Raw genomic sequence first — 18703 nt, 5'->3', positions numbered from 1 at the left:
ATAAAATAGTTATATATTGCTATTATCATGTTACTACTGTTCAATTATTAGAATATATAATGTATTAGAAACCTTGGAAATTATTATATTTTCAGTGGAAAGAAAGTTGGCTAGAAAATTTCTGCATCACTTATATTAAAAGTTATTAGAAACCTTGTGTTGTGTTGTGTTAGTCTTTAAGATTCAGGCCCAATTAGGCCCATATTTATTCATGGGCCATATTTTTAATTATTTAAAGTCTCTGTATGGATCATACTTTTTTCTTTTCTTGGTTTTGAAATGAATATTAGAGTGGACCTTTTTGTTTTGCATGATACGATTATTTTCATATTGTTACATACTTTCTTGGACTTCAATTTAAAGCCCGTACTTAATAGTTTTGAAACTGGTGTTGGATCCATGAACAAAAACATAAACAGTTGTTGATCCAAAAAGATAGAAACACTTGTATATGATAGACCAAAACCGTTATGTCCCAAAAACTATATCAAAACTGTTAAAAGCATAATGTTAGACTAAACCCTAAATCCAATTTAAAAAAAAATGCCAATTCACTACTAGGTTAAGTTTCATTTTGTATAGTAATCAATTTATTGGCTAATAGATCTTTTAAAATGGAGCTCAAGTATTGAGAATAGAAAATTTTTGTTGTCTCCTTTTGATTATAATAAAGCGTTGGGTTCCTAATTGTGCTTCCGATGATAGGTAGTTTATGTTTCATTGTTTCGGCAATTTGGATGGAAATTTTTTTTTTTTACTGAAAATAAAGAAATTCGAACCTGCAACCTTTTAGGTAAATATAAAAAATTATGTCATTTGAGTTATAATTTATTGACAATTTAAATAAAATAGCATATGTTATTATCAAGCATATAATATTGTAATAACAATTATAAGAGTTGAAATAAATGACCATTTTGGTGGATACATGTGGACCCCCAAAGATGCAAACTAGGTCGCTTTTTGCACACACTAATTTGTACCGTGTTGTACATGCATGATGCATTCTGCATCATAGACAGTAACTTTTTATTTTGACTATTTGATTCATAATCTAAATTAGTAGTAGTTGGCAAAATTAAGATGCTATAATATCAGTTCACTCGTTTATTTAAATAAATATTAAAAATTTAAATTTTATTTTATATATATAATAATTTATCAATCAATAATAAATTCTTAAATAAAATTTAAATCTACCATAAATTAATTCTTGACCGATTTAACTAAAAGACACAGTGAAAAAATGTCATGTTGCTTTTTGGCCACTCTAATTTAACAATAAATGTTTTGACAACTTTCGATTCAAGTTTATTTATTGTTTCCTTCTATCACGGTTTTGATCACGGTTGGTGAACCAGTACTCCATTACGTGAGATATCAAATTAAAACGTTTCCATGTGTGCTAACTTCTAAGGAAAACCAAAGTATGGAATTATAATAAATGAATATTATTATCAATTAAGAAATGACAATATTTATTTCGGAAAAAAAATTAATTCCTCTTTGAAAAATATATATTTCCAAATCATTAAATTTACGTGCGTGGTAGGAAATTCAGACTAGTCTAATTTAAAAGGGGCTGTGCATTATGTAGATAAATATCTCAACTTATTTTTGTTCATTTATTTTGAGATTAACATTTATTATTATTAGTATTGTTTATAGTGGCACACAATAAAACATTGAGAAAGCACCATCAAACCGAATCACTTGTATAAAATAAACATAATTATTATCGATTACTATAAAGTCTACACGATATGCTGAGTTAAGAGATAGTTTGAGGCATGCATGATCTCACGCGGGAGTAGCATTGATTGATGCTTTTTTAAAAGCATTATTACTTACTGGCATAATAATTTAAGAAGAGATTAAATTAAAAATATTAAAAAGGAGTTGCCAAGTGTGAAAACAAGGAAAGGACAATAAAGAATAAAAGGGTAGCAAGGTGGTTGGCTGTTAGCATGCATTAAAGTATTAACTTGTCATGAAAAAGAGACCTCAACGCATAACATTTTCAAACCATGGATTAGTTTACTAGTCTAGTTAATTAAGTATTAAAAATTTGAATATTGTCTTTTATATATATATAATTTATTGTACAATAATTTTTTTTTAAATAAGATTCAAATCTACAATAAATTAATATTTAATTTATCAGAATATAAAAAAGCACATAACTTTATCACATTTAAATAATTTAGCCAAATTTCTTTTTCAAATCAGTATTTACTTGTTTATTTGCTTGTGTAATAAGCGAAAACGATTGGAACCAATTAGGAGGATTCTCCCAAAATGTAGATGGAATTACGGAAATCATTGCTTATTTAAGGCAAATATATATCGCTGCAAAAGTTAAGGTATAATAATATTTTTTTGGGGGGAGGGGGGGAGCTATACAAGGTATTATAAATGGTAAAAAAGAAATAATATTTTTTCTTTAGCGTTTTGATTAAATATAAATTTAAAAGCAATATAATCACTACAACAAAATAGCATTTTGGCAATGATTTTTTTAATACTTGGTAACGGTTTTAATTGCTACTAAATAGTTTTGCGACAGTTAAAAAAGCGTCACAGATTTAAGCGTCGCGCAAATGATATAATGACGGTTTTCTGCTACTGTTGCTAAAGAGTGTCGCTAAATTGTTTGTGACAATTTTAAGAATATAAAACCGTTACTAATTTATAACACTTATAAAGGTGTTTTTTATACTATATTTTGCGACATTTTGAAACTGTTGTTAAATTATTAAATTATGTGATAGTTTTTTTCTATTTCGTGACTGTTTTAAACCGTTATAAAATTTTTAACGACAATTTAAAACCGTCATTAAGTTATTAGTTTCTATGACCGCTTTCAACTACATTTAGTGATTGTTTAAATTTGAGTTTATATTTTTTATTCTGTTGTAATTTCAATTTTTTATATTATAGGTTTAAAGTTAAATAAAGAAATTTCTCTGGTCAAGAGCATAATTAGATGAAAAGAGAAATTTTTTACTAAATTTAGAATAATCATATGCATAGCACATAATAAGTTTTTATTGGTAAATTTTTTCTATTATAAAAAAAAGATCTTTAGTATTCACAAAACTGCACTCTTTTTCTATTAGTATTATCCATCAAATAATAATGTTTTGTTTTGTATATATGCTTTGTCGACATGAGTAGGTTACAAATGTAATTTGTGGTAAAAGAATTAAAAAAAAATCAAGAGAGTCAAAGAGAAAATCATTAAAGAGAGCCATAAAGTTATCGAATGTAAGTACACTAATTTGATTTTTTATCAAAATAAAATACATTCCTATATGAGTGAAAAATTAAAATTTCATAAGATTTTATGAAAGGAAGTAAATCGAATAATTATTATTTTAGTTGATTGGCATTATATTTTGGATGTTATTCTCAATATGATAACAAAAAAATGATTTAATTGAATAACATAAACTATGTTACAAATTATTATATTAATTTTAAAAGATTAATTTAAATATTTTGATATTTATTCTAGTCAAATTGAGTAACTGATATATTGACAAATTATAATAATTTTGTTTAATAAAATTATTTGTATGTGTTTGTACACTTTTTAAAATTTAGAGTACTTTTTAAAGTTAATTTATACTTATTAAAATTAAAAGATCTAACATAATTTTATATATCAATAAAATTTAAATTTATTCTTATATTATGTCTGATTTAATTTTTTTATTTTAAAAATATTTACCAAATCAAATTTTTATTTCTTGTGCTTATTGATAATAATTTACTTTTAGTTTAATTTATTAAATATAAATGCTACAACTCTTAAAAATATATTTTTTAAAAGTTAAATTAACAATTTATTTTCAATAATTAAAAGTTTAACAATTTGTTAATTAATAAGTTCTAATAATATTTGACTAGTATTCCTATACATGCATGAGAATAATTATTGAATTTAAAAGAGTAATATAGTTATTAAATTATATATTTTATAATAGATCAGTTCAATATAAAATAAAAATAATAAAAATTAACTAATATTAGAATTATTATTAGGTGTTCTGAGAAAAATAAAATAAAATGATCTATATTTTTAAATTAATTTATGCCACATATGCTAAATTAATTTTGTTATAGACACTCATTAGTCATTAATAATAACTTATCATTCAATTAATATATACTGTAAGAGTTATTAAATTAATTTTTGCCAATGAATTATAATTCAAATGGTATAATTTTTCCATACTCATTTAAGAGGTCGTAGATTCGAGTTCCCTATCTTTGATAAAAAAAAACATAATAATAATTTTTTCTGATATCATATCGCACTATTTTATATAAATGCAACAACAATCATATTTTATCACTCGAGTTAAAAAATAAAAAACATACCAAGTTAAAATACCATATAACCCATATTATTATCTTTTTTAAATAATTAATTAAAAAAGATAAGTCACAATTTTTGTGAAAAGTAGAATAAAATAAAATACACAAATCAAATAGGTAAAATTTTATTAACGATCTCCCTATTTAGAATTGCCATTTATAATACTATATTAACAATTTAAATAAATTTATTACTATAAAATTTATTTTAGTGCTTATTTTANTGTAAAATAAATAAAAAATATCTTATAAATAAATCATGAAAAAATTATAACATTTTAAAAATTTATTAATCAAAATTTGTGAGACAAAACATTAATATAAATTAAGAGAAAATTAATTTATTTATTTCAATCAAATCAAATAATTAATATTTGATTAGTTATAGTTAATATGATGAAATAAAATATTAAATAATTTAATATTTATCTGAGTCAAATCAAATGAATAATTAATTATAACACTTTTAAAATTATAAAAATATTATCTGTATATTAAAATTAATTACTAAAATCAGTCACTATTTATATATTATAAATATATGTATTATTTAGTTCATTTTTTTATGTATTTTGTATTTTAACATATAAATTATATTAGTGGTTAGAGATAACAAACGAGCTGACACTCACGTAATTTGTCAAAAATAAACATATTTAAATAAATAAATAATTAATTAGCATATTTAAATAAATAAAATAAAATTAATAAAAAATATCTTTAAAAATATACTAGGTCAATTATATTAGTAATTGAAAAATTCGAGTTTAATAATATATAACAGAATAATAGACGGACAGATTCGAGACATCTGAGTACCGAGTTTTTTTCCTTTGGCAAATAGATTAAATAATAATAAAATAAATAATGTTATCAACTTCAAAGAACACATGCAATTGAAAATACAACATTGGGGCCTTGCGGGCCCAATTTTGAAACCTTCATTATTGGTGCATTTCAATTTGCCCTTCTTTTCGGCGATTTTCAATCTTCTTTTTCCTTTCTTCATTTTCCTTTTCCCAAAAATTTCTTTTATTTTAGAATTTTATGAATTATAAATATAATTTTCGTTTCCTCTTCTTTTGAGAAAGATGATCCAGGTTCGGCTTCTTTCGTTGACTGATTATCAACTTTTCTCAATTATTCAACAAAACTATAAATATAAAACATTAATAATTTGGAATGCTCGTAATATTCTTAAATGGATGTCTATATAATTCAATGAAAATATCAAAACCATAAATATAAAACATTAATAATTTGGAATGCTCGTAATATTCTTAAATAGATGTCTATATAATTCAATGAAAAGTTCAAAAGCAATTGAAACAGTTTCACAAGATATAAAATACAATATATGCAATTAAAGATTCACCTTCATTTTTTGTTGTGACTACAAATTTATTTTTTAAAACGATTTATAAAACTCAACAATCTTTTTTTTTTTAACAGCAGAGTTTAAAAAAAAAAACTAAAAGATAATAATTTTTAAAAATAAAATACTAATAGAATCAACATGAGACGAAAAAAATATTATAATATTAATACGTTGATCAATAATTTGATACTAAACTCATTTAAATTAAAACTCAGATAGGTTTTTTAAATTTCATTTTATTAAAATAAAGACATTTTAGAAATTTAATAAGAAATTTATAAATCAAGTTATTTTAATAAAAAGTTACTCTAGTTTTCATTTTTATACCAATTTTGCCAAAGATCTTTTTCATATATTGACCCAAAATTTCGAATTTCAAAATTATTATTGGTAGTGATTCCATTTTGAGAAACGATTAACACCATAAGTCCATAACCCCCCTCAATTGACCAAGAGGCAATAATATATTATTATTATTATTATTATTATTATTATTATATTATTATTATTATTATTTTATATTATTTTGTGGTCAAAAGGAATAAAAAAAAGCCCCGCCGGCGCATCCTTCATTATTTTCACCCTTCCACCGCCACGTGTCAGTTACACTCTTTTTCTCTATAGCTGTCTCCTACTGTAACTGGCTACTAATATTATTGTTACCAAACAATTATTCCACCTCACATAATAATAATAATAATAATATACATATAATTAACTAGTGCAAAGAATCAATATTAAGATTATTATTATTATTATTATTATTTATTAACCTCTTCTTTATTCATTTCGCCTCTTTGCTCTCAGATCGTGGAAAAGTAGCAACAGCAGCGAGAGAGAGGAGAAGAAGAGAGAGACAAGTCTTTGGACTGAAAAAAATTTCAGACATTAAAATTTTGGGTTGTGTTCGATTTCTGGAACATTCTCTGACTCGTTTTTTCAGCTGCATCGATTGCATTAGGGATTCTCTTCCCTTCTTTTCCCTTTTCTGTGGTTTTGTTTTGGTTCTACAGTGATTACTATTAGCCCCTCTTTCTTTCTTTCTCTCTTTCTTGTTCTTCTTCCTGAATTGTTAGGGTTTGTGGAAAACGGTGAATGTGGCTTTGCCTGCTGCGACATTGATCTCCGCTGCATAAATTCATAACTGCATCTATGTCTGGACCACTCGATCGTTTCGCTAGACCATGTAAGTTCTCTCTTTTTCTGTGTTTTAATTTGTATGCTACTGAAAATTAGGGTTTTTTTAAGGGGGAAGTGGCAAATGTGAAAGCTTTGGGCTTGTAGGACTTTAGATCAAGGTAAATTCAGCTAAGCTTTGACAGCTTAGAAGGAGTGGGGTTTAGGATTTTTCGCATTATGTGTAAATGCCGCTATCTGGGTTGTTCTACCTGAAAAAATGGTGATTTTTGGTGAAATGGTTTCGTTATTCCGCTAGGAAAGATCTGAAAATTTGTTTGATATTGTTTGGTTTTTTGTGACAAGAATGTTTCTTGCCCTAATTTTGACAAGATAATACATGCTGGGAAATTGCAAAGGTGAATTTGGTTTGTTTATTTATTTTTACTTGTTTTGTTTCTGCCAGGCTTTGAGGGGTTCTCTGGCAGTGATGAGAAAAAGGAAAGAAGATCTGATTTTGAGAACTCTGAGGATGAGAGGAGGACAAGAATTGGATCTCTGAAGAAGAAGGCGCTCAATGCATCGTCGAAATTCAAGCATTCTTTAAAGAAAAAGAGTAGCAGAAGAAAAAGTGACGGACGAGTCAGTTCGGTTTCGATTGAGGATGTTCGGGATGTGGAGGAGCTACGGGCTGTAGATGCATTTAGGCAGTCATTGATTATGGACGAATTGCTTCCTGAGAAACATGATGATTACCATATGATGTTAAGGTGCTCTATCTTGCTGTTGAATCAGTTCTATGATAGATGCTGATTAAGTGGTCAGTGATCTTATGCCTTTTGTTTCATTTTACAGGTTTCTTAAAGCAAGGAAGTTTGATATTGACAAAGCAAAGCATATGTGGGCTGATATGCTACAATGGAGGAAGGAGTTTGGTGCTGACACTATAATGGAGGTAGATGTGGACAGAGTCTCAATTTATATTCAGTATTTCACTTGGCTTTTGCTAACATAGATGCCATTTTTTGTTTTCATTACCCTTGGATCTTCTGTGTTAAATATTCGTGTTCTTCATCAGGATTTTGAGTTCAAAGAGTTCAACGAAGTTGTAAAGTACTATCCGCATGGCTATCACGGTGTCGATAAGGAGGGAAGACCTGTTTACATTGAAAGGCTTGGAAAAGTGGATCCAAACAAAATCATGCAAGCTACAACTCTCGACAGATATGTAAAGTATCATGTACAGGAGTTTGAGAAAGCTTTTGCGATAAAGTTTCCTGCTTGCACAATCGCTGCCAAAAGGCACATAGATTCAAACACCACGATCTTAGATGTTCAGGGCGTGGTATGTTGCTATTAATTACTACTCGTTGCATTGCCTACGAATTTCTGTAAAACATGAAAAAAACTTATGTTATATTGTCAATTTTTAGGGCCTTAAGAACTTTAACAAGACTGCCCGAGAACTCATTATGCGATTACAGAAGATTGATAGTGACAATTATCCTGAAGTAAGTAATATCAGATTTTAGTTCCCCTGAATTTTATCATATTACTTATTCTCATATGATCAATTGCTGAAAAATTTTAAATATTAACAGATATTAGGACCTCAGTGATCAATGATTAATTTTCCCATTTTTTGATGATGCAGACTCTTTGCCAAATGTTTATCATAAATGCTGGCCCTGGATTTAGATTGCTTTGGAACACTATCAAGTCCTTCCTTGATCCCAAAACAACTTCCAAGATTCATGTATGTAAAAATTCTGTATTATAGCTGTCTAGGTCTCTTTAAATGATTATATTTGGCAGCTGACATTGCTCAATGCTGCTTTGGAAAACATTACTCAGGTTCTTGGAAACAAGTACCAAAGCAAATTGCTTGAAATAATTGATGTCAGGTACTTAAATGGGCCTGTTGCTTACTTTTTGTTTCTCTGAACTTAGGGTTTTTTCTTTTTATGATTCTTTCTATGACCAATGCATCTTAATTTTAAATTATCTATGGTGATTTGCTTCATCCTTCAAATTGAATATATTTTTTTTTTCATTTGATGAAGTGAGTTGCCAGAATTTCTGGGAGGTACATGCACATGCGCAGATCAGGGAGGTTGCCTCAGATCTGATAAAGGGCCTTGGAAAAACCCTGAAATATTGAAGGTCATATCCCTGATGTTACATACCATTTGATAGGTTCAGTGTGTGTACCACAATATTAATATTACTTAACAGTTCATTGCATGTGTACTTTCTGCAGATGATTCTCAACGGTGAAACACGGGGCACAAGGCAGATAGTAAAGGTTTTGAACAGTGAAGGGAAGGTTATTGCATATGCTAAACCGCGATTCCCAATGGTAATTAACGGTTTAGTATTGCCTAAACTGAGTGGAGTGCAATTTTAAGCTTTTGTGCCTCTTTAAGTTTTTTTTCTCTCCCTCCGTTGTCTGATGTTGTGGATTCTTNNNNAAACACCTTGCAGGTTAAAAGCAGTGATACTTCGACAGCTGAATCAGGGTCTGAAGCTGAAGATATGGCTTCTCCAAAAGCGATGAAAAGCTATGGGCACCTTAGATTGACGCCTGTCCGGGAGGAAGTAAGTGTTGACCTTAGTATATGTTTTCTGCCATTGTTTTCATTAAATGGTGGAAATTTCGATTTGGTTGTAGGTCTTTTGTGAACAGCCTCGGATTTTACTTTGGCAATATCTGCGTTTCTATGTATATTGTTCTTGTGCATCATTTAAATGAAAATACCTTATACCTTGAAGATGATCGGAATATATGTAGTCAAGTAGCCTGTTCTTAGGATTTCTATTCCGAACATTTCTTTTCAATCAAATTTTTTGTGTTCTGTCAGGCCAAGGTAGTTGGAAAGACAAGCTATGCTGGTACTAGTAACTTATCTGGGTATGATGAATATGTTCCAATGGTGGACAAAGCTGTTGATGCTGGCTGGAAGAAACAAGCTTCACTCCAGATGTCTCAAACGTCTAAAGGTTAGTAACTCTTACCCAGTGTTTATAGTAAATATGCCCTTTTTATATTATTGTACGGTGCTTATTCACCAGAAATGGATACAAATGCTTCAAAAATGATGTTGAATATTAATGTTCTGCAAACTTTCTGGTCCAACTCAAGAATCTGATTCCCCCTCAGCATTTTGACACCAACTTGTCCCCTAGGCTGCGTTTGTTTTCAGGGACAGGACAATGAGACAGGAACATGGAGACATAAAATCGTGTTTGACAGATGAGACATGGACAGAGACACTGAATTAGTGTATTGTGTCCATCCTGACAGGAAGGACATAAAGATACTAACAAGGGAAACAACTTATTTTATATTTTTTCTTTCATTATTCTTGTTAATTTTTTATAATTATATTTTTTTATTATACTTTTCTTTTCAAATTTTTAAATGAAAAAAATAAGAATAAATTGGATTTTCATAATTTGTTCTAATTTATCACCAAACAAAATACAAGAACACAAAATTTTGTGTCTCTGTCCTTTGTGTTTTGTTCTCAGTGTCTTGTCTTGTCCTCTTCTCAGAAACAAACGCAGTCCTAAGGCCCTAATCATCCTATGACAATTGATGGGTGTAAACAAAGTATGCCTGTGCATCAATCTATTATTTTTAGCATATCATAGTATAAAGGATAAGGTTTTTTTATAATAAATGAACTGATATCATGTGGTTATTTGTGCTTTATCGATGTTTTAACCACCCGACTTATCTTTTATTTTTATTTGTGTGGAGTGGAGACAAAGACCTCAGAAGGCCTGGCTTTGTGCCTAAAGCTTGGATTTCTCTGGTTTCTTGATTTGAATTATTTGATCTAACTTACTTTGGAAAATTTCATTTGGAATTTCCTTTATAGGAACGTCTCCCCCTCCTGAAACTCCTAAAGCACCAGAAAAGATCCATGCTCGGATTTGGGTAGCCCTGACTGTCCTTCTTTTGAGCCTATTCACTTTCTTCCGGAAAATCCCAATGCGAGTGTCCAAGAAACTTCCTGCAGTATCATGCAATGATGATCAGAGCACATTAGAGCCACTTGCTAATACAACAACTAAGGGAGATTGCCATTCTTCACCCTCCCCAGCAAACACAGATGAAAATCTTCTTTCTTCTGTGATGAAGAGGTTAGGGGAGCTTGAAGAGAAGGTTGACACGCTACAATCAAAGCCATCTGAGATGCCTTATGAAAAAGAGGAGTTGCTAAATGCTGCTGTCTGTCGAGTAGATGCTTTGGAGGCCGAGTTAATTGCAACTAAAAAGGTAGGGTGCAATATTTTTTATCTCCATTGTTTTTTCGAAGTAGCTGCAGTGATGTTGATGCATTTTTATACTTGTTACATGCATGTCTGTTGCATTTTTAAGAGGGTGAAAAATACCCTACTTGGCTTGTTGCTTCATTTTTATACATGTCCTATGTTGTTAGATGAAATATTTATTTGTGGTTATACTAGTAATGCCAAGTATGTTGCGAAAGCTTTTATTCTTTTTAGGTTTTCATTTCCTTACTGTCACTTGAATGATGACTTATCTGAATTGCTTATTGCATACTCGCCATTGTGCATTTGTTCTCTTCATGCGAATATTTCATTGTCATCATCATCTTTTTTTTTTCTTTGTAATCTAGCTATTTATGTTCGTATGCATTTTGAAAATGTCATAGTGATATGGTTGTCGATGTGATGAATACTACTTTTTTGGCCCCTGGTTTCCTCACCTAAGTAATGCTCTGGCACTATGTATTAGGCTCTGTATGAAGCTCTAATGAGGCAAGAAGAACTGCTTGCTTACATTGACAGCCAAGAAGAAGCTAGGCTAAGGGTAAGTTGTCTAAAATCTTCTTAGAACACAGTTAAATCATATAGTTTCATTCTCCATATGATTTCTGATAGTTCTATTTCCTTCATTTTGATGATGTTATTTAGCAGAAGAAGAAGTTCTGCTGGTGAGTGTTGTTGCTGAAAGAGAATCTGCACGACCAAGTTTTTCATACCATGGTGTTTCTGAGGATTGCTGAATGCTGACCCCTTGCACATGTAAACTCTAAATATTGATTTATACTTGATAATGGATTTGACTTTAACTAAGGAAATTTTCTAATGTGTGTATAGCCATTCTGGCTGCTTTGCCGAATTAAACACAAGTTTGCTGTGTTACACTTTTTTTATAGTTGTGTTTAATGTGATTTGCCTTTATCAGTCGGAAAATGAAAAGCGTTTGTTCCTCTGGATCTCTCTTTGCATAGATTAAATTAGAAAATTAGTTGGTAACTTGGTTATACAAAAAAAACCAAGCATAGTTATATTCACTTATTCAGCATATATACATAATACACATACATTGGAGGGATGACACAGTGCATTATACATTGATCAAATTTATACCAAAGTGAATTCAATAATAACATCTAATGGGGCTGAAGATGGAAACGCCACCAATCATATCAACACAAACTAGTAATAATCTTCTGAGGTTAGGCAAAACATTCGCTTCTTTCCTCACCAGTGGAACTGCAATACAAATCAAAGCTTATGCATGTTAAAAGGAAGAAAAAAAAAGTTTGTGAACTTATTTATAATTTATATCAATATGCATCTCAAATTATTCAATGGTCATAGTTCAGATGACCTACTAGTGTCTTTTTCTTCTTTTTGTCAATGTAGGCTTGGAGTTCTACTAGTCGAAGATGTGCTGCTTCAAGTGCCTAAAAGGAGCCAAAGATTTAAATATCTTATTATAAATTATTGAACATTTAAATCATGATTTTCATAAATTAATTGAAGTTATAGTAAAATGGTGGGAACTTATACTATACCGTTTTGGCCATGTCTAACTCTTCTTCAAGAATATTGACTCTATTTAGAGCATTATTAAGAATCAACTCTTTTTCTGGAGGCATTTCTGGTCTCTTGCTGAGTTCTTGCACCTTCTCTTCTAGTTCAAGCATGCGCCTCATCATCGCCATCTGCTCCTCCATGGAAACGTTACGTGCTTTCATTACAGCGCCGTCATAATAAATCGGGTTACAATTATCATGCTCGGCCATGGGGCAGATTCTCTTCGGCATTGCCCTCGTTAACCGGATCATGGCAATGATTCCCATTATGAAGGCCATGAATCCACCAAAACCTTGAGTTGAACGACCATAAGAAGTAGTATTGACAGTGTAACAGTCTTCAGACACAAACAATTTTTTTTAGCATTTTAACTAACAAAATCTTCAAGGGTCTTAAACATGTATAAATTGGTAATTAATTAAGGTGAAAAATTGTTGATAAAACTAAAATTGCTATGGTACCTTTAGAAAGTGAAAATTGATCATTTTCTACTGTTTTCTTCCAAGATCCATTAATAGACTTGTCAACCATTGGGAGAAAAGCATCATATTGATATGCACTACATTGTTTTGCAACCTGAAATACATAACATAGGGAAATTATAGCATGTTAATTATTTGATTATAGACCATAGAGTGTATTATGAAATCAATAATTTGTGTATTGTTTTTCATCAAGTAACTAAATTGAACTCTACAAAACTTACTTCAGCAATTGGAGATGCTTCAGGATGTTCCACTTTTGGCACCACATATTGCACTTCCTTCTTAACTAACTCTTTGTTGTGAGAATCACTTTCCTTATGTTACAAAATAAATAAATAAAGGATGTTAATAAATTCTTTTTATTAGCAAAAATTCTTTTTAAGAAACTAACTAACCTTTTGGTATAATGTCTCATCTTCAATGATTATTTTCTCCTTAATTTCGGATAAGGTTTTGTTGATTCTTTTTTCCTCATTTTTTTGAACCACCTAATTAGATTTCATCCAAAAAGGTTATATGTTACTCTCTTTATCTATTTATCATATGATTCTTAAATTGATGATATTTGCTACAATAAAGTAAGTAGTACCTTCAAGATTTCTTGGCTTTTCCATGGACCCTTGTCAGAAAGCATGCAACCACCTTCACAATTGCAAGTACCACCAAAGAATTCTGGAAGTTCACTGATAAATATACAAAAACCAAGGAGTAATTAATTATAATTAATAAATTAAATGAGATAACATAATTCAGTGAAAAAAAATACTGACCTGGCATCAATGACTTCAAGCAATTTGCTTTGGTATTTGTTACCTAGGACCTAATCAATAAATCATCACTAATCTGTTCAGTAACACTGCTTCTGAGTGACAATATTTCTATAGATGAGTAACTGTCTTTTATAAATTGTATATTAATTTTAATTTTTTACTTTAATAAATATATAACAAATCCATTGAAAATTTAAACTTTTTATATATTTTTTTCAATTTATAACCTTAATAAGTCATATGTTGATAAAAATTCTAACTTCTAAATTCTAAATAAACCTTAAACGTGGAAATAATAAGCATGTCGCAAATGCTTACATTGATTTTTGCGGTGGTCTTGGGATCAAGGAATGACTTAACAGTATTCCATAGCAATCTAAATCCAGAACCGGCATTGATGATATACATGCGATGCAAGGTCTACATGGAAAAGAAAGGGTTCAATTAGTGAAAATTCAAAATTAAGAATACGAGGAATGTAGATAAATATATGGTAGAAACTCAGGTGCAATCGACTTAATGTAAAGTTAATAGCTGAGAGAGCCGTTAGATAATTTGACTGATTTGACTAAATTTTCATCTAAAAGCTCTCAACTATCAACTTCACGTGAAGTCGACTGCACTTGAGTTTTCACCTAAATATATAATAGGGTACCTCAGGATAATTATCACCATCAATCTTTTGAAGTCGTTGGACAAGGTCCCTTGCAGCTTTGTTAAAACTTTTAAGACCCTATACAAAAATTGAAGTCAGTTATTATCTTCACATGAAAATATCTTCGTATGAGTAGTCGCCTTTTCATAAATACGCACCACTCCTTCGACATCCAAGATAGCAGTGCTTTGATCAATGTGTTTTCTTGCAGCGATTGAGCAAGCAGGGAATTTAAGTGAAAATGTTCTCTCATACTCTTTAACATGATATTTAAGATAACGGTCCATTGTTGTGACTTGCATTAGCTTGTTGGAGTCAACTTGACCTATTCTTTCAATGTACACTGGTCTTCCTTCTTTATCAACTCCATGATGCCCTTGTGGGTAGTATTTCATTACTTCATCTATCTCCTTGAATTCAAAATCCTTCATAATAATAATATAATTAGACATCATCTATAATTAATTTCATAGGAACAATTTTTATACGATGAATACCTCCATAATTGTATCAGCACCAAACTCCTTTCTCCACACAAGCATATCTCCCCACATTTGCTTTGTTTTCTCAATGTCGAATTTTCTTGCTTTCAAGAATCTACAGACACAAGAATAATAACAAAAGCATGTTAAGGATTTGTCGCAAGCTGATCACTCGACCAACCTAAGTTGATTATAATTCTGCTATTTCTAACACTACCTTATATATCAATCCTGCTCAATGAACAATGAAAAATGCGAACAACGTGAACAATCGGATGCATTTCAGGCCCATTAACCATTCAAAACAGTGATTTTAGTGAACAATAACAGTTGTGCATACGGTGATCTCCTTTCTTCACTTGTGATTTCCATACGGGTGTAGTGTGTTTTTATCTTATTGAACCAATTTTAAAATTTATTGTTCACATTGTTTATGAAAGTCATTGTCTTTATAACAAAACCGAAACAAGAATTATATTTAATTAATTCAAAATTTGATTTTTTTAAATTAAAAATAATTTCTTTTTTAACCTATTATTTAGATTGTTCCAAAAAAGCGTTGTTCTCCTGTACTTTTTTCCAAATCTAAATCTATATATACCTTAGCATCAAATGGTGATCATCAAATTTTGGGAGCAAAAGACCATCCTGAACATGCGCCATGAAGAAAATTTCATGTTCTAAATTGTTGAAGTTGTGATATTGATGATTTTATAAATAAAAAGAAATTTTTTTCATTCTTTTCATACGTATTTTTTATTATTAACTTTTCTTTATCTAAATCTATATATACCTTAGCATCAAATGGTGATCATCAAATTTTGGGGGTAAAAGATCATCCTGAACAAGTGCTTGGCGTAGAGTGTTAACGGCTTGCAAGTCTTCTGAATTAAGATGATCATCAATAATAGACATAACCCTACTATGCTTCCTCCCTTTCTTTGTTAATGTATGTCTAAACTTTGAAGATGCATTCATTGCTACCTTCTTCAATGACCCAAGCCTCCTTGGCTTCTTTTCATCATCCTCCATTAATTCAATTTCAACACCTAATAATAATTCATTGCAATATAAATTAAATATGATGATGATGATGAATAACTATAACTCTATAATAATTACTTATTATTATTAATTAGACTTACCAACTTTATAAGGTCGATCTGAATTAGATAAAGATGACAAAGTGTCACACATGATTAATTGAATCTCGTAGGCTTAATTAGCTTATAACTGATGAAATGATCGATGATCAACACATATAGCTGTAAGGCATAAGAGAATCAACAAAATCACATATAACAAATGCCCCCAGCTGAATCCTCACGTGCACTTGCACCTTTTATCCATAACCAAAAAAAAAAGTTAATTATTAGAAGAAGCAAAAGAAAAATTACACCAGATTTCTTCATATTTGTCATGCATTAAAAAAAAAGGATGAATATATATGATTATTGTCGCAATGCCATAGAATAAACTGGTTTTAATTTATTACCTACTTAATTTGCATGTCAAATCATTCTAGTTGAAGAAAAAAATATTAAATCTAGAAAGAAAAACAATAATCCTTAAGAATTTCGTAAAGTTTATTATGAATATTGACAACAAAGAAGAAGAATACAAAAACAATACCTGGTGTGAACTTTGAGATAGAATTGTAAAAACAATAGAAAAATGCAAAATATATGACCCGAATATATCTCTTGAAGTGAGGTCATGATATGGAGTTACCAAAACGGGTTAGCTACGTTACCGCAACTCAATTTTAGTGTTTGCTGTTTTATTTTTTGTTCTAATACTTCTATTCATAGATCTTCGTTTAGACGAGTATAATCTCTTTCTTTTTTTTTTTTTTCTTTTTTCTACACTAAGAAGCAACAATTTCATTAAATGGGTTCTATTCTTTTTTCTATTTTAGGGTTATAGATTATTATTTTTAGTATTCATCAGTATTTTTTAACTAGATAGTGTTACATGTATACTTTTGTTAGTTAGGAGCTAAATCGCTTAATATAGTCTACTTGAACGTATATTATTTGGTTAAGTAATTAACTAACGAATCTCGGTACGGAACAATGAGAAATTTCGACCATATATACAATGGGTTGGTTATTTAGCCCAATAAAAATAAATAATAAATTCAAAAATTCTCATTCAATTATTTTATATCAAATTTTAAATTTTAAATTTTCTAATTTTAAATTTTAAATTTTTAAAAAATTTAGTTAGTTATTTAAAAAAAATAACCATCTGAAATCATAACTTATTAAAGTATTTTACTTCAATACTCTCTTCTTTTTCAAGCGACGGAGGTGAGGACGGTATCGGTGAGAGGATGCGGCAGCCGGCGAGGAATTCAATGACGCGAGTTGAAGACCGCAAAAGATGACAATGAATTTTGAACGTGTATTAGAAGTTACGATAAAATTAAAAATAACCGTATATAGTGATATAATTTTTAATTATAATTTTATCTTTTTTTTTTACTCCATTGTACACATTATAACATAATTAATATTAGTTTCCAGTACTTTTTCTTAACTAAATTACTGAAAAACATAAATTAGTTATGACTGCATTCTCATAATTGGCAGCAGAGTCAATTGTTAAAGCTTCTAAAATTATGAGAATGGTAGTCATAATTTCAATCCTAATGACATTTTTAACACTCTTGTTAACTGTCCTTTAATAGATTAATTATTGTCAATCTTCTCTCCCCTTATTTGTTTATTTATTTATTCTAATTAATATTCTTGGAGAAAAGACTTGCTTGCTAGCTCCGAGCCTCTAAAATAAATATTTGATCTATTTCATTAAAATAATACCACATTAATTAACATGCATGGTAGGTCATCAATTAAAATAATTTGTTGGTTCTTGCTTGTAATTTAGTTTTTTATTTTTTAATTTTTTTACCCAGTTCTCCTCCCATCTCAGTTGTAGTCCTTGTTTTTTGATAAGGGTATTCATAGATTGGATTCGATCCGCATATCCGCGATGTTTATCCGAATCCGATCCGAAAATTGCGGATAAAGATCCGATTCGCACACTAATCGGATCGGATTGCAGATTTTATATTGGGATCCGCATATCCGCGTATTCCCAAAAATAAAGAAATAAATAAGTAAATATTCTTTTTATGCTTTATTTCAACTAATAATTATCATATATGTTATATTATTTTAATTTATTATTTAAGAAAAGTATGTTTAATATTATTTTAAGAGTAAACATATTTAAAAGAATAGAAAAAATGAATTTTATTTATATTTTTTAATAAAAATAAACTTTTAAAAATATTTTTATATTTTGCGGATATATATTCGATATCTGATCCGATCCGCAAATATACGGATCGGATCGGATCCCATCCCAAAAACGAACCCCTATCCTCAAGGAAACCAAAAGGCTCCACAACCACGAGACCACTATTTTTTCTATTAAAATTTATACAAATTATAATACATATAGATATTTTTCATCAAATAGTTTACTTTTATTTAATTTATTTTAATTTTAATTATAAACTCACTCATTCTTAAATTAACTATATTTTTGTTTAACAATAATTATAA

The 18703-nt window shown here is 29.5% G+C and overlaps 2 protein-coding genes across 4 annotated transcripts; one reads left to right on the top strand and one right to left on the bottom strand.

The window, feature by feature from the left end:
• Positions 1-6548: 6548 nt before the first annotated feature.
• LOC107476647 (phosphatidylinositol/phosphatidylcholine transfer protein SFH6) lies at positions 6549-12131 on the top strand. Of its 3 annotated transcripts, none has more exons than XM_052258661.1 (14): positions 6549-6947; positions 7344-7647; positions 7733-7832; positions 7956-8222; positions 8311-8388; positions 8532-8633; positions 8732-8781; positions 8941-9040; positions 9138-9236; positions 9362-9475; positions 9739-9877; positions 10762-11162; positions 11646-11720; positions 11831-12131. In XM_052258661.1, the coding sequence occupies exons 1-14, from the start codon at positions 6914-6916 to the stop codon at positions 11846-11848; spliced, it is 1881 nt and encodes a 626-aa protein (XP_052114621.1). In that variant the 5' UTR covers positions 6549-6913; the 3' UTR covers positions 11849-12131. The 3 variants fall into 3 exon arrangements, with proteins under 3 accessions (XP_052114621.1, XP_015951985.1, XP_015951984.1); XM_016096499.3 differs by having other exon boundaries at positions 11828-12131; XM_016096498.3 differs by having other exon boundaries at positions 11825-12131.
• LOC107477034 (phosphatidylinositol/phosphatidylcholine transfer protein SFH3-like) lies at positions 12014-16814 on the bottom strand. Its single transcript, XM_021137413.2, has 15 exons — positions 16761-16814; positions 16274-16467; positions 15922-16177; positions 15144-15243; positions 14805-15071; positions 14647-14724; positions 14310-14411; positions 13992-14041; positions 13811-13904; positions 13617-13709; positions 13443-13535; positions 13198-13312; positions 12715-13073; positions 12532-12603; positions 12014-12409 (listed from the first exon to the last, which is right to left on the bottom strand). The coding sequence occupies exons 2-15, from the start codon at positions 16323-16325 to the stop codon at positions 12398-12400; spliced, it is 1743 nt and encodes a 580-aa protein (XP_020993072.1). The 5' UTR covers positions 16326-16467; positions 16761-16814; the 3' UTR covers positions 12014-12397.
• Between the last annotated feature and the right edge of the window lie 1889 nt (positions 16815-18703).

The sequence above is a fragment of the Arachis duranensis genome, chromosome 3 (genome assembly GCF_000817695.3).
Source record: "Arachis duranensis cultivar V14167 chromosome 3, aradu.V14167.gnm2.J7QH, whole genome shotgun sequence".
NCBI classification, from domain to species: Eukaryota; Viridiplantae; Streptophyta; class Magnoliopsida; order Fabales; family Fabaceae; genus Arachis; species Arachis duranensis.
Note: the sequence above shows the minus strand (reverse complement) of the source record. Positions and strands in the feature narration are given on the sequence as shown.